At 43.7% G+C, this 15,161-nt stretch overlaps 2 protein-coding genes across 2 annotated transcripts; both read right to left on the bottom strand.

Moving 5' to 3' along the window:
- On the bottom strand, positions 1 to 972 carry LOC116629286 (olfactory receptor 2AT4). The gene has a single exon (XM_032399590.1). It carries the CDS (start codon positions 970 to 972, stop codon positions 1 to 3), a length of 972 nt encoding a protein of 323 aa, XP_032255481.1.
- Positions 973 to 11,769: 10,797 nt separating this feature from the next.
- Positions 11,770 to 15,158, bottom strand: LOC116629287 (olfactory receptor 2AT4-like; the record flags this gene model as incomplete). The annotated part of the gene is made up of 2 exons (XM_032399591.1): positions 11,770 to 11,831; positions 14,834 to 15,158. Coding segments are annotated over 2 exons (387 nt in total), but the record flags the coding sequence as incomplete, so codon positions are not given.
- Between the last annotated feature and the right edge of the window lie 3 nt (positions 15,159 to 15,161).

Here is a 15,161-nt window from a genome sequence, read left to right as displayed (position 1 = left end):
CTAAAGCTCAAGGGCTCTCATCCAAGACTGGGTCTTGAGATACGTGATTTTGGTGATGGCTGCCTTGACTTCCTTGTTTCTCAGAGTGTAGATGAGAGGGTTGAGGATTGGTGTGACGATAGCATATGCTACATTGCCCATGATGTGGAAGTCGAGGGGCAGGTCAGCCCTGTAGGCCACATAGGCTATGGCAATGGATGAATAGTAGGTGCCAACCACCAGGAGGTGGGAGCTGCAGGTCGAGAAGGCTTTCGAGCGTCCTTCTCGGGAGCTGATGTGAAGCACTGAAGCCAGGATGTGGGCATAGGAGAGAAGCACCAGGAGAAGGGGCAGGAAGGATACCACCATGGCGATGCAGAAGCCCATGAGGGTCTGGGGTAAGGTGTCAGAGCAGGAGGCCTGAACCAAAGCCAGGTGGTCACAGAAACAATGGTAGATGTGAGCAATGTTGTTATATGCCATCTGGGAGGTCTTGACCACTGCAGGGATGGGCAGGAGGAGAGCAATAAACCAGGCACAGGCTGCCAGGGCAGCATTGGTCTGTGGGGTCATGTGGACAGGGTAGTGCAGGGGACGGCAGATAGCCACATAGCAGTCATAGGCCATGACCACCAGGATGAAGGCTTCTGAACATGTGAAGCTTTGGAAGAGGTACATTTGCAATAAGCAGGCAGGGAAGCTGAGGAAGTGGTCTCCAAGCAGGAACAGGGACAGCATCTTGGGGACAGTGGTTGTGGTGAAGAGAATGTCCAGAGTGGAGAGGTTGATCAGGAAGAAGTACATGGGCTTGTGGAGGCTGGGATCTGCCACCACAGCCACCAGGATCAGGGCATTTCCCAGCAGGATGAGAAGATAGAAGAGGAGGAAAATAAAGAACACAGGGAGGAAGAAGCTCTCTGGCAGAGAGGGGATTCCCACCAGGTAGAAGACTGGTGATCCATCCACTGATCCATTACAGGTTGTGGCCCCCATAGTGAGGCAGAGCTGGATTTCTGGGAGATAGGCAGCTGGAACATCTGGTGACTGAGGATATCTGAAAACCATAGAAACAAAGGATTCTGGAATGAGATTTTGTAATGTTTATAGTTAATATAAGCACAATTATTTACAGCCAATTCTAGAAGACTGATTGTAGGTTATGGTATTTATTAATTTCTACCATGTGAATCCAAAATTCCTACCTTTCTTCTTTGGTCAAATATTAATTACAAGTTAATAGTAACTTACCAAATGGAAGTCATTATGCTGTGTTCATGTGATACAGTGATGAAAGAAAGAAGGCAGGCAAAATTCCTATCTTAAGAGTTTACATCTTACTGGGAAAGTCAGATCTTAACAGTTGATTCTTGAAATATAATTGTGAAAAGTACTTGGAAAGATTTCTTCTGGTCTTCATCTTAGGTCCCATGTTATCTAGTTTGGGATGTCAGTTCTCTCAAATCAAGTCCTAAAGCTTGGGCTTCTACTTTTGCACTCACTCCAAGTTCTACCATCTTGCTACCATCTTGTAAGGGCTGCTTTCTCCAAGGCTTTCTGCAACCTGCTGCTGCCCACATACTTACTAAACCTATTTCTTGCTCATATGCCTTGAGTAGCGGTTCTTCCATATCCCTCTTTAGCTACATGTCTGGACTTCTACTCCTGTATAGGATGTAATAGATCCTGGTAGCCCAACACTTGCACTGCAACAACTAGGAAAACCTAGATAAGTTACACAAATTACATTTTTTAATAAATTGGAGAAACATGGTTGCAATGAGGATGAAATGAATTGGAACTCCAGAGGGGAGGGACTCTCCAAAGTCAACTGCCAATCACCAGCTCTTATCTTTTCTGGGAATATTTGATTTGGGGACCATTGTGTGGCTTGGACTTGGCCCAGGCAGAGGGACACAGATGAGGGAAGGAAAAAGCAGCAATGCTTTTTGGCAGTCAAAAAGGGTTTGCAAAACATTTTGGAAATTTAAGGCACTCTAAATCCATAACAAGTTTTCCCCATGGGACAGCTTCTGAATTTGGGGGCTATGCAAAAGAGGTTGGGAAGCTGGACTGAAGGCTTCTCAAAGAATAAAAAGACTTCTAAAAGATAGATCCCATGATGCTTAAGAGATTAGAGGGAAAGAGCCTCCCTCAAATACATGATGGTCTTACCCTCAAAATATTTTCAAAATTTCTGAACCTGTAAAAAAAAAAAAAAAAAGAAAAATTCTGAAGCTGTGTGTGTGTGTGTGTGTGTGTGTGTGTGTGTGTGTGTGTGTTGAGGGGGTAGGTGGCAAGGTTGCTAAAGACTTAAGTTCAAAACCTCCAAAGGGTAGAAGCAAATCTATAATTTCTCAGGGCTAAGGAGACAGAGATCAGCCACACTGACAAGCCACAGCCCAGGAGGCCATACCTTAAGAACAAGAGCAAGTCACAGTTAGACTGAATCTTAGGAAAACTGAAACTGAACTTAACTCAAGCCTTGATTAGCTAAATTTTGTGGGGGGATTTGACTGGGCTAGACACAAGGAAGCCTTCTGGGTTGCTGGAAATGTGCTCTATCTTTAGCTGATTTATCCATATCTATATATCTATATTTGTGTTTTTTTTTATTTTATTTGTTTATTTGAGAGAGGGAGAAAGAGAACATGAGCAGGGGTGAGGGGCAGAGAGAGAAGCAGACTCTCCGCTGAGCAGGGAGCCCGATGCAGGGCTCGATCCCAGGACCCTGAGATCATGACCTGAACCAAAGGCAACTGCTTAACTGACTGAGCCACCCAGGTGTCCCTATAGATCTATATTTGTATGTATATCAATATCTCTATCTGTGTATTTGATGTCTGAATCCAGAGCTAGAGCTATATTTATAGCTAGATCTCTATCTGTATCTAATATTGTAGGCATTATTATGCCTGAGTTATACCTTAATTAAATAAGCAAGCAAGCAAACAAAAAAGCAACTGAATATATTAAATCTTGCCTCTGTGTATGGCTTCTTGTCCTACTACAATGAAAGGAATGGCAGAGGATGCCTTTAGTTGGAGAAGTCACTTGCTGATGCTAATCAGAGTTAAAGGCGTATTCTACCCAGCGGCAGAGACAGAGAATGGAAGGCATCTCTGTGTGGTATGATTTGTTCTCTCCCTCCCAGTTGCTGCTGCCGCAGAGCAGGGGATCCTGGTGAACACTAGCCTGTAGACTTCCCTAGCCCCAGCTAAGAAGGTGCCATAGTAAACTGGAAACTCAGGGGCCTTGGGGTCCACTGTTGCAGAGACGAACACAGTATTCTTGTGATAGTGCCTAAGGCACAAGCCCTTACCCCAGGGGCTCCCCTTGTCAAGGAAGGAGAAATGTGTGCTTCCGAGCACCCACAGAACTGGAGACCTTCAACCGACTGGGCATATTGATTCCTTTCATACACTGGGATATCCCTCTGAATAGATGACACAGGAGCAAGTCCATGGTCACATTTATATCATGCCTCTTCAACCCTGACCATTTCTAAAACGACTCCCTCCTTGATTTTTCCAGAACTGTCCTGTTTCTCTGACTTGTGCTAAAACCTCTCTCATGTCATTGAATCGTAAGAATACCAAACTTGAAAATGTCCAGCCAGCTTTTTTCTTTATAGACCAAAAGGCCAAGGGCTTGCCCAAGATCACATAGGGCCAGTCAGCTGCAGAGCGAGGACCAGAAAACCCAGGCCTCAGACTCCTAGACCAGGGCTCTCACTCTCTAGATTGTGTTCCCTGGACAATCTGGAAGTTTTTGTGTGGGAAGAGATTGGGGCAGTTTTTTCTCTTTTCTGCTTCATTTCTAAGCTGATATTGGCAGCTGTAATCAGAAATTTCAATTTGAAAAAAAAAAAAGAAATTTCAATTTGTTCTTTAATTTTTTTAGCGTGGTAGGTGGCCTGGTTTCTCATTAGGGAGTGAAGGCTGGTAAAATGTATTTCCAAAAGACACATGGAACAGACCACTCCATTGTGAATGCTTCCTTGGAAGAAAAAAAACGTTCTGAAGGTGAGCCCGCAGTATCCAGACAGGAAAGCAAAGCTGCTACACCCCAACTGAAAAGAGTTAATTCTCAGCTAACCAGACCACCAGACTCAAACTGCCTCAGCCAGTCACCGGGTTTTCCTCAGACCCCAAATTGGTGCCAACTGCATTTGCCTACATGTTGTTATAGCTCAGAGGAGCTGACTTGGGATTGATGGTCACTGAGTTAAGCCGAGTTGGGGTTTGAGGTGCAAAAATTCAGAGCCAGCAAGCCCATTTGTACCCCTCTACCCTCCCTCTTCTGTCCCGCTTCTATCCAACAACGGTGGTGGAGAGGGCAAATGCAGAGTCTGAAGTCCAGAAACAGAGTGTCTTCTCAAGGTCAGCCTTGAGAAGTTCATAGCCAGGGTGGGTCCTGAGCCCAGTTTTCTGGCTCCCATGCGGTGTTCACTAGGATTTTTCAAGATAGAAGATGAGCCCCTAGCCTGCTGTCCAAGATGGATCTTCTAGCAGCCTTATTTCTTCTCACTCTAGTCACACAGCAACTCCTTGCTCTTTGCCTTGTTCTTTGTCCTAACTCAACACAATGCTCCCTCTCCCAGGAAGTTTCGCTGGTCTTGGCTGGCTCAGGGCCCTCTTTTCTGGCTTTCAGGGTTCCTGTGCTTTCCTTTGTTATCACTATGATCATACTGGGGTGTCTCTGTCTCTTTCTATGTCTGTGGCTCCACCAAACCTGAGCACCTGCAGGGCTGTAATGGAGCCTAATTATTTCTATTTCAAAATGAGCCACCACCCTCACCAGGAGCTCGGTGCTCCAGAGACAGAAGCCAGAATGCAGCTTTCCCAATAGGCCTTGAGTGGCTGCTGAATCATACCGTCAGCATGAAGGGGTCATTAGCAAGTAGACAGTTTTAGTTTGACCATTTCTTACATAGATAAGGCACACAGCTCAGAAATGGGCTGTGGTGTGCCCAAGGTCGCACGGTAAGTGGGTGACAGAACCAGAACTAGACTATCAGCGGGGCTGGATTATCCCCTGAAGCCGGGGATCACTCAGCAAAAGCCCTAGCTGCCCTCCCTCCTGGGGCCACGGGACAGACCAACTAGTAAGACTTATTTGCTCACCCCGAAGGCACTGTTTTCACCCCTAAACCTCTGTTTTGTCAGAATGCATCTATGCAACAGATAAAGCATGTGCTTAGGCACCAGCTGGACAGGAGCACTGGAAAATGTTTTTGCAAAAATTTAGTAGCTGATGTTTTTGAAAAGCACTGATGTAGCATCATGCTAATAATCAGAAACTTTCTGGACTTCCTTACATTTATTTTATGGTTTAGATGAAGGGAGTTTATTTTGAATATGTATTACAGGGGTGTTTTTAGTGCTTAAGGACACCAAAGGTATTGTCAGGGGAAACTTCCTTGGTCAGGATGATCTATGAGCCACGAGTTACAGTGCTGGTGGGGGACAAAGGACAGAAAAACCAGTCACTAGAATGGTCAGCTGGATGCTGCACTTTACATACATCCTCTCCTTCATCATCCAGGCCTGCCAGGGAGTGGTTATGCCCCTTGAACAAAGGAGAAACTGAGGGTCCGTCCAAGGCCACGGCCGGTGAGGGGAGAGCAGAGGGTGTTCTGGAGCCAGGCTGCTGCAAGGGCCTGAGCCCCACCTGGCAATCAAGAGTGCTGGCTCCTGGACCAGTTCTGCCTCTCACGGGCTGTGACTTTGGGTTCCTGAGCCTCAGTTTTCCCACCTGTAAAAGAAGGCTTTGGAAGAGATGGTCTCCTCTGGCTCAGCTAGGGTTTTTTAGCACGTCCTCTGTGTTTGGCCCAGTGAGGGGTCAGGATGGCCGTCTCATGGCCCCAGCCCCTAAGGAGGGAGAGTGAGGGCCCTGTGGCGTGCTTGGTCCTTATGGTCACTGTGTCATCGCGCTTCACCACAACTCTTAAATCCACACCATCCTCCCACAATACTTCCACGATCCTGTGCCGTTCCCATAACCAAGGAGCAGGATACGTGTGCATGATAGCGTCTGGGCTCACTAACTGGAGCTAGAACGACCCAGGTTTCCATTCTGGCTTCACCACTTTCCACTTTCCCTCTGAACTGCAACTCCCTCATCTGTGACTCATAGTGTTACAGATGCCTCACTAAATATTTCCATTTCTTTCATGGTCATTGATCTTGCCTCTCTGTGAGAAACTCTCTCACAAAAGCATCAGCCTCTTGCCTGTGACTGCCCATCCCTGCCCGTCCTGTCAGGGTGTCTGGCCCAGGGCCACACAGCCCGGGGGTGCACACTGGGACCCTCACTATGGCTGTACACATCCCCGGCCTCTCTGAACCTGTCTGTCCACCCCAGCCTTTGCCAACTTCTGGAAAACTCCACCCCCGGCCCAGCTCACCTGCAAGCCTGATCCACCTTGGTGTCTTCAGTAGAATCACCACACTTGGCCCTGGGGGAAGAGCCAGGAAGGGGCTGGGCCATGGCCCATTAAACCCTGGAGTCAAGGCCGGCTGGGGCCCTCTCCCTTAAGTTGGTTCCCCTAAGGGGCCCCAACCCTCCAGCTGGGAACAACTTCCTAGGATGAGGTGGGGGACTTAGCCCTGGGCTTCGCAGGTAATGGAAACAGCGTCATTAACAACCCTCCTGGGTCCCAGAACTTTATCACCAACAGAAGAGTTTGATTCTTGTTTTCCCATCGGGCCCCACAACAGCCGGGGAGGACAGGCAGAGCCAGGATTGTCCCCACTATTTGACACTGAGGAAAAGATCTAGTGAAGGGAAGTGACTTGCCCAGGGTCACATGAGTGGCTGCTGGCCAAGCTTGGACCCAAGATTCCAGTTCCAGTTCAGCGGTTCAGCAGCACATCGACCAATGGCGGAGACCTCAGTTCTTTCCAGTGATGTCACCTTGGACAAATCCCTTAGCCTCACTGGGCCTTTAGGTCCTTGCCTGTGAAAAGGGTATAACAACACTGCCCATCCCACAGGCTCCTGGGAAGGTTTAGGTGCGAGCTCGTGTCTAGCGCACGGTGAACATTCAGGAAGTGAGAGCTGTTATTTTGATAAACCAAAATAGGAAAACCCTGTTGCACCCCTGGGACACACTGCCTCAGCTGTTCCATGAGGGACTTGCAAAGGTTCTGTGGGAAGAACGTGGGGAGAGGGGGTCTGCGCCCCAGCCTCAGGCAGGGCCCAAGCAGGATCATAGACCGGTTCGGACCTCAGTCTGTTAGATTCCTTCCTTTGGCTCCATAGCTCTCAATTTCTGACTCTGTCACTCTTTCATTGATCTGTATAAAATTTGAACAATTTTTAAAATTTCACAAGTAATAAATAGATCCCACTGTAAAATAGCTTAAGCAATATGGAGATTTATGGAGTAAAAGGTGAATGCTTTCTTCACACCAGCCCTTCCTCATAGTCCCCCTCCCCTCCCCAAAGGTAATGATTTGGTGTGTTCCTTCCAGACCTTTGCTAAGCATGCGTGTGTGTTGTGCATGGGGGGGAATGTTTTGTTTTTCCTTTAACGTAAATAAAGTCATTTTGTTCTTATGGCATCACTTATATTCCAACTTACTAAGTCTTGGAACCTTTCTGTCTGACATACTTTATTCTTTTTATCTGATATCTGGCATTTCATAGTATGGATATGACATAGATTATTTCATAATTTCCCTGCCAATGAACATCTAGGTTGTACACAATTATTGCTATTATGGACAATATTATAATTAATGTCCTTTTAACATGCATTTTGGGGATGGGTACCCAGATATTTCTCTCAGATAGATCCTTAGAAGTAGAACTCCTGGGCCAAGCAAGCAGTAAGTACATTTTATTTTATTTATTTTATTTTAAATCAATTAATTAACATATAGTGTATTATTAGTTTCAGAGGTAGAGTTTAGGGATTCATCCATTGCAGCAAGCACATTTTAAAATGGAATAGGGCGTGCATGCACAGGGACCATCCCAACTTCAAACCCAGAGACTTTGAGAACACAAAGCCCAGCAATGACTGAGATGACCTTGCAGGACCTGTGCCTGATGCTCTGCCCAGAACCAGGGGAAAAGCATTCATGAGCGATTCATTTCAGCCCACAGTAGAGACTTCCAGAATAGATGTCTGCTGACTGTAGATTTACAACTGCAGGATGTAGTTGGCATCCTGGGAATATTGGCAGCTTCTTGGGAAATCAAAAGAATGGTACAGCAGAGGCTGTAGCCCCTTCTGATCGAAGGAACTTCATGATGGGACTGAAGATGGTTTGGGAAATTTCTCTGAAGAACAAACCAGAACTTTTTGTGTTATCTCCTCCTCTCCAGATCTACTCCTTCCGACTGAAGGGAGGAATTTTGGTTTGGGATAAATCTGTAGATGTGGATCTTTGCTTCAGGACCACAAAGGTAAAAGCTGAAGGTTTTTCTAGGGGAGAAGATCTAACCACTCTCAAGTTAAAGGCAAAGAATACCGCAGAATCACTGGACTGTCAGGTGGATTCTTTTGTTCTGTTTTCTGTTGCTCAGACACGACAGACCTCCTTAATAAACGCCTGGAGCCATGATAGTGTTGAATGGTGACAGATGGTAGCTGCACGTGATGAGCACAGCATAACATCTAGACTTTGCTGAATCACTATGTTGTAACATTGTGCGTCAACTATACTTTAAAAAAAATTAAAAACCAGGTTTGTACATAAAAACAAAAAACAGGAAGGCCTCGGTGGCTCAGTCAGTTAAGTGTCAGACTCTTGCTTTTGGATGGGGTTGTAATCTCAGGGTCATGAGATCAAGCCCCACGTTGGGCTTTTTGTGCAGCGGGGAGTCTGCTTGGGATTCTGTCTCTCCCTCTCCCTCTGCCCCTCCCCGCTCTCACACTCTCTCTCTCTAAAAATAAATAAATACATCTTTAAAAAAACAAAAAAAAAAACCCCAAACCTCCAAAACCAGCTTTTGGCAGCATGAGAAGGACTAAAGTCTTTTTGGGATGTGTCCGATGAAACGAAAAGACTGGGTTATTGGTGGGAAGAGCTCACATAGAGCGCAACAGTCATTTGAACTACAGTAGGTCGGAGAAAACAAACAGAAACCATGACTTAGATTCCTTTCAAATTTCTAATTTTATTTTGTTTTACCTCCAAAAGTGAGCCAAAATAGGAGAGCTAAACTGTTGGCTGAGATCTCTTTGTAAAAAGCCAACACTTAAAGACTTCCTAGTATAACATTAGGGGATAAAGTATGATTTACTTCGTTACCTCTGAGAATAAAAATGTTCTCAGGCTTCTAGGAAATGACTGGCAGTTCGATAGCCATGGGAGTAACAAATAATCCTCAGAACTTGTTTTAAACCTGTTTAATTATTCAATGACAGCTTCGCACTAATACATACGTTCCTGAAAGCCGACCAGTCTAAAAGTCAGCCACGCAGCAACACCCTTGCCCCAGTAACCACACGGCCACCACTAAAGGCAAACCATTCCCTCAACAGCAGCACCGCTGAAGGTGCACCAACCCCTCCCCTCCACATTGTCCACAGCCCTGTGTGAGATCAGCTCCCCGGGTCGCTTAGAACCATACACTGGAGCATTCCCAATGCTTAAGCTGGTGGTAAGTTCAGCCTTCTGTTTTCAGGTGTGGTGTGGTGGTCTCTTCCTTTGACATTTTGCATTTATGTCTCTGCAGTTCAGTCGTAATGTTCCCTCTTTCACTTTTGATTTTAGTAATTGGGGGTATTTTCTCATTTTTTCTTAGTCAATCTACCTAAATGTTCGTCAGTCTTGTTGATGTATTGAAGACCCAGTTTTCATTTTGTCTATTTTTCCCATTCTCTTTTTATTTCCATTCTAATCTTTATTGTTATTTCATGCCTACTGCTTGCTTTGAGTTGAGTTTGCTTTTATTTTATTTTTTTTAAAAGATTTTATTTATTTGACAGAGAGAGACACACCGAGAGAGAGAACACAAGCAGGGGGAGTGGGAGAGGGAGAAGCAGGCTTCTCGCAGAGCAGGGAGCCCAATGAGGGGCTCCATCCCAGGACCCTGGGATCATGACCTGAGCCGAAAGCAGACGCTTAACGGCTAAGCCACCCAGGCGCCCCAAGTTTGCTTTTAAAGAAAAATTATGAAAGTATAATTTCTTAAAGTAAAAATTAGATTATTAATACATAAATTAATAAATAATAACATCAGATGATTAATTTGAGATTTTTCTTCTTTTTTTCATATAAGCATTTACAGTTCTGCATTCCCTCAAAGCACTTGTTTTAGCTGCATCCTGTGATTTTGGGTATGTTTCTACAAGATATTTTCTGATTTTCCTTGTGATTTCTTTTTTGACCCATTGATTTTTTAGAGGTGTGCTATTTAATTTCCACATATTTGAGGAAGCAGCATTCAGTGATAGAGTTTTTATTATTTTAAAGATGTGTAGAATAGAAAAATGGGCAGGTTATTTAAAATACATATGGCTTGGAACCAAAATATCTAGTTTAGTAATAATGGTGGCTTCAAAAGTGGAACTAGACAAGGTTGTGTGGATGATTCTGGGAATATATTTGGAGAATACATAAGAGGAGGATAAAAGAAATTAAAGTGAACCACGCTGTTTGAAATATAAACAGAAAGCACAAAATAAGAATTTAGCATACTATAAGCATCTTACTTAGCATCAAGAATATAAGATTGGGGTGCCTGGGTGGCCCAGTCGGTTAAGCGTCTGCATGATCTCAGGGTCCTGGGATTGAGCCCTGCATCTGGCTCTCTGCTCAGCGGGGAGCCTGCTTCTTCCTCTCCCTCCACTGCTCCCCTGTTTGTGCTCATTCTCTCTCTCTCTGTCAATAAAATCTTTTTTTAAAAAAAGGAATATAAGAAATTAATGCAGAGGAAATGGTATTACCATAAATATCGTTCTTGTAATGGAATCATAATCTCATGACTACATAAGTATTTCACTATGTGTAAGTGATAAGTGGAGCCAGCTTTAGAGCTCAACATTGTAACTGAGTTTAGAAGGGTTTTAAAGTAGCTTTTGACATTTTAGAATTCATTTTTTTAGTGTTTTTTCTTCCTTCCTCTCCCAATAACACTGAGAGATAAAATACACCACATAGTAGGCTCATGATATATGTTCTTGATATATAAATGACCTTATGTCATTTAGCAGATTTTATTTTCTTGACAAGAAGCATAGGTAGCCACTTGTGAGGACAGATAAATGATCAGATTTTTAAAAAAAAATCAGATCATTGCTGCCTGAAAACCGGTTGGCTTATGCAATTATCCTAATGCTTGGTTAAAAAAAGAAATCTCCACTGGGAAGAATCAGTAACACTGGGTCATCAGTCCCACATACCCTGACTCAAGATGAGCCCTGCACCTTTAGGGAGAAGTGAGATGGATTTTAAGAAAGTATTTTCCTGATGTAGGTGTACATTATCTGAGCTTAACGTACGAGCGCTCCACAGACCTTAATTCTGGCAGGCAGTCATCCCATATATGGCCCTGGTTTGTTGCCTCATCTCCTCTTCCAGATGACTTTTCCCCTCCTCAATCCACCAATATCTCTTCCTGTTGTCACTCCAGCCAATCAGGAGAGGAGTGCACAGAGTCCCATCCCGCACCCACCCACCTGCGGGCATCCGTGCCTGCATTCATTCTGTCTTCCCACCTATTCCCATGGACGAACTCTTTGTGCTCCTACGTAAAGCTGGTCACTCCAGCGATGGCCACCTCCCTCTCCCACCACCACTTTTTTTTTTTGCTTGAACAAAAACTGAATCTCTATCAACTGCTGATTGAATTTTCAAAATCAAGGAGCAGAACAGTCTTATAGTATGCTACCATTTCTCTAAGAAAGAGATAATATAGCCATATTTATATGTTATACATATGTGTGTAAGTATATGGACTTGCTTATATTAAACATGGAAAGAAAAACCAAAAAAATGAATAAAAACAGTTTTTGTAAAGGGCATGCAACAGGCGGAGGGAGCAGAAATGGAGATGAGAATTCACTAAAAATGCTTTGTTTCATAATTTTGACTTAAAATTGTTATCATTGTGACTTTAAAAGACGCTCATTGCTATTTGCTGAAATTCTCACTCTCTGCTAATGCCCTTGCTTAAAGTCCCATCGCATGCTGCATCTTTATTACAATTTGCTAAGAAAGATTTTCTTTCCTTTAACATATGCCACAAGAATGTCACGGCCTGCGCCATTCACTTTTCTGAGAGTGGTTTTCCTTCCTGCCTTTTTGGGGGGCGTTGTAGTTCTGCCCACACCAGACCCTTTTTTGACATGCGGGATTCCTGAAGAATGAGTGGCAGTCTTTTGGGTTTGCTTAAGCATGAACTCCACTTCTTGTCCAAGCTAAAAATCACACCCCATGACAGGTAGCGACAGGGATGCCATCCCACATTCTGGTCAGCTCTAGAATGAAACCTCTCTTTCTCTGATGGGAGCAGCTTGGGGCTTCTGTTCAATCAGTCCACATCCGCCATGCCATTAACTCCATGAGGACTCCCAAACAAGCAGTAGCAGGTACCATAGGTTAAAAATATTTATGGGAGACATTTTTGTCTTGGATTAAATACCATCCTCTATGCTCCCCCCATCCCCTGTGTTTCCCTCTGATGTGGCACCTACCACACTGTGTTGTTCCTGCCCGAGTCCGTCTTCCTCACTAGACTGTAAGCAAATTGAGGGCAGCGACTGTCCCAATCTCTCCCTCTGTGTCTCTAGCTTCTACCACATGGTCTAGCACTTCCCAAAGGCTAATTAAAGTCTTCTTAAGTGAATGGAAAAACAGAGAAAATTATATTCAGCAGCTCGATGCTTATTCTGAAGATGAAAACCACCACAAGACATCCCACCCACGGAAAGACTTGGACCGAACATTGAGAACTAGCATTGCAGCCTCTGCCCGATGGAATGATGCCTTGTAAGAGTTTATTATAAAATAGAGTATTCACATGGAGCCAAAATGTATAAAGTCTATATATACAGTTTAATTGTAAAGTGAATACCGTGTCACCACCATTCAGGGGAGAATGAAACTGACAACTCCTCATAAAGCCCTTGGTGCCCCTCTTTGACTCACAACCCTCTCCCTCTCTTACAGAAATAACCCTGATTTTCCATTTTAATAATAAATATACCTTCTCTTTTCTTCAGTGTATGACATCTGTATGCAGTGATCAAAAATGTAGTTTAGCTTTGCCTGTCTTTAAACTTTATATAACTGGAATCATATTATATATATCCTTTTGAGTCATGATTCTTTTGCTCAACACTAGATTCTTCCACTCAACACTAGATTCTTTCATCTATTCATGTGAGATTACTCATGTTGTGTGTATATGTAATTCCTTCATATTTTATTGGCATACAGTGCTACATCTTATGAACATTTTACAAGTTAGAGAAATGCAGCTATGCCAGATAATACAGTATGTGTATATTCAACATTATAAGATAGTGATAAAGTGTTTTCCAAAGTGGTTGTGCCAATAAACACTCCCACTATCAGTATACGAGTGCTCCATCAACCTGCATGCTCGCCAACTTGGGTATTGGTAGACTTTGACATTTTAGCCAGTCTGATGTGTTTCTAGTGGTAAGTATTCATTGTTGTAACTTGCACCTCTCCTGTTACTACTAGGTTGAGCATGTTTTCTTAGATTTATTGAACATTTGCTTGTGAAGTATTTTGCTAATTTTTCTAATGACTTGACTATTTTAAAAAAATTGACCTGGGGCGCCTGAGTGGCTCAGTCGGTTAAGCATCTGCCTTCGGCTCAGGTCATGATCCCAGGGTCCTGGGATCAAGCCCTGCATCAGGCTCCCTGCTCAGTGGGAAGCCTGCTTCTCCCTCTCCCACTCCCCCTGCTTGTGTTCCCTCTCTCGCTATCTATCTGTCGAATAAATAAATAAAATCTTTTTTAAAAAATGAGAAAAATAAAAATAAAAAATTGACCCAAAGTAATTCTCTATATATTCTGGATGAATCCTGAGTCCTTTAGTTGGTTATATGCATTGCAAATAATTTTCTGTTCTGTAGCTTAGCATTCCACTCTCTTCCTGGTGTCTTTTGATGAACAGAAATTCTACATTTTAAAGCAGTCAAATTTATCTTTTGTTTTTTCTAGGCGTAGAGCTTTTAAAAAATCTTGCTTCAGAAATATCTCCCCATCCCAAGATGAGGACTGCAGTCTCCTATATCGTTTTATAGTTTTGCCTTTCATATTTAGGTATTTAATGAGATTGCTTTTTGTGTTTGCTTAAGATAAGAGACAAATTTCATTTGTTGACATATGGATACCTGATAGTACTAATACCATTTATTATATTTCCATCTATACACTGATCTGCAATGTCATTTCCTTCATATATCAACTGTTCATATATTTAAGGGTCTGATTCTGGGCTCTCTTGTTCCATTGATCTATATGTCTATTCATGTCTTAATAACTAACCTTTCTGTGTTCTCATCTTTATTACTATTTTAGCCTTATGTTAAAAATTCTATTTGATACTTTTATGAGACTGACACACTGCCCACTGAGCTAAGAAGGCAAGAATTTTGACACTTTTAAGCAGATAATCTTTCTATTTTATCTGACATTTTCCTTTCCACAGAAGGGTTGATTTTATAACCAAGTCTATCATTAATGGAAATGGAAGACTCAACGGTATATTTTGGGCCCTACTCTAGGTCATTCTTCCCTTCAAGAAACTTTTTTGATGGCATTCTCTGTTTTTAGCACACTGGTATCCTGGAAGCAGAATTAGCAACATCTAAGGATCAGGGGTCCTCAGAATGCCCTGGGTCCCAGGGACATACCTTACTGGTGATGGCTGCTTTGACATCCTTGTACCTCAGCGTGTAGATGAGAGGGTTGAGGACAGGGGTGAGGACAGCATACACCACATTGCCCATGATGTGAAAGTCGAGGGGCAGGTCAGCCCTATAGGCCACATAGGCTATGGCAATGGATGAGTAGTAGGTGCCAATCACCAGGAGGTGGGAGCCGCAGGTGGAGAAGGCTTTTGAGCATCCTTCTTGGGAGCTGATGTGAAGCATTGAAGCCAGGATGTGGGCATAGGAGAGAAGCACCAGGAGAAGGGGCAGGAAGGATACCACCATGGCGATGCAGAAGCCCATGAAGGTCTGGGG

Source organism: Phoca vitulina, unplaced genomic scaffold, assembly GCF_004348235.1.
Source record: "Phoca vitulina isolate PV1807 unplaced genomic scaffold, GSC_HSeal_1.0 scaffold545, whole genome shotgun sequence".
Taxonomy (NCBI): Eukaryota; Metazoa; Chordata; class Mammalia; order Carnivora; family Phocidae; genus Phoca; species Phoca vitulina.
The sequence above is the reverse complement of the archived record's forward strand: the minus strand, read 5'-3'. Positions and strand labels throughout refer to the sequence as shown.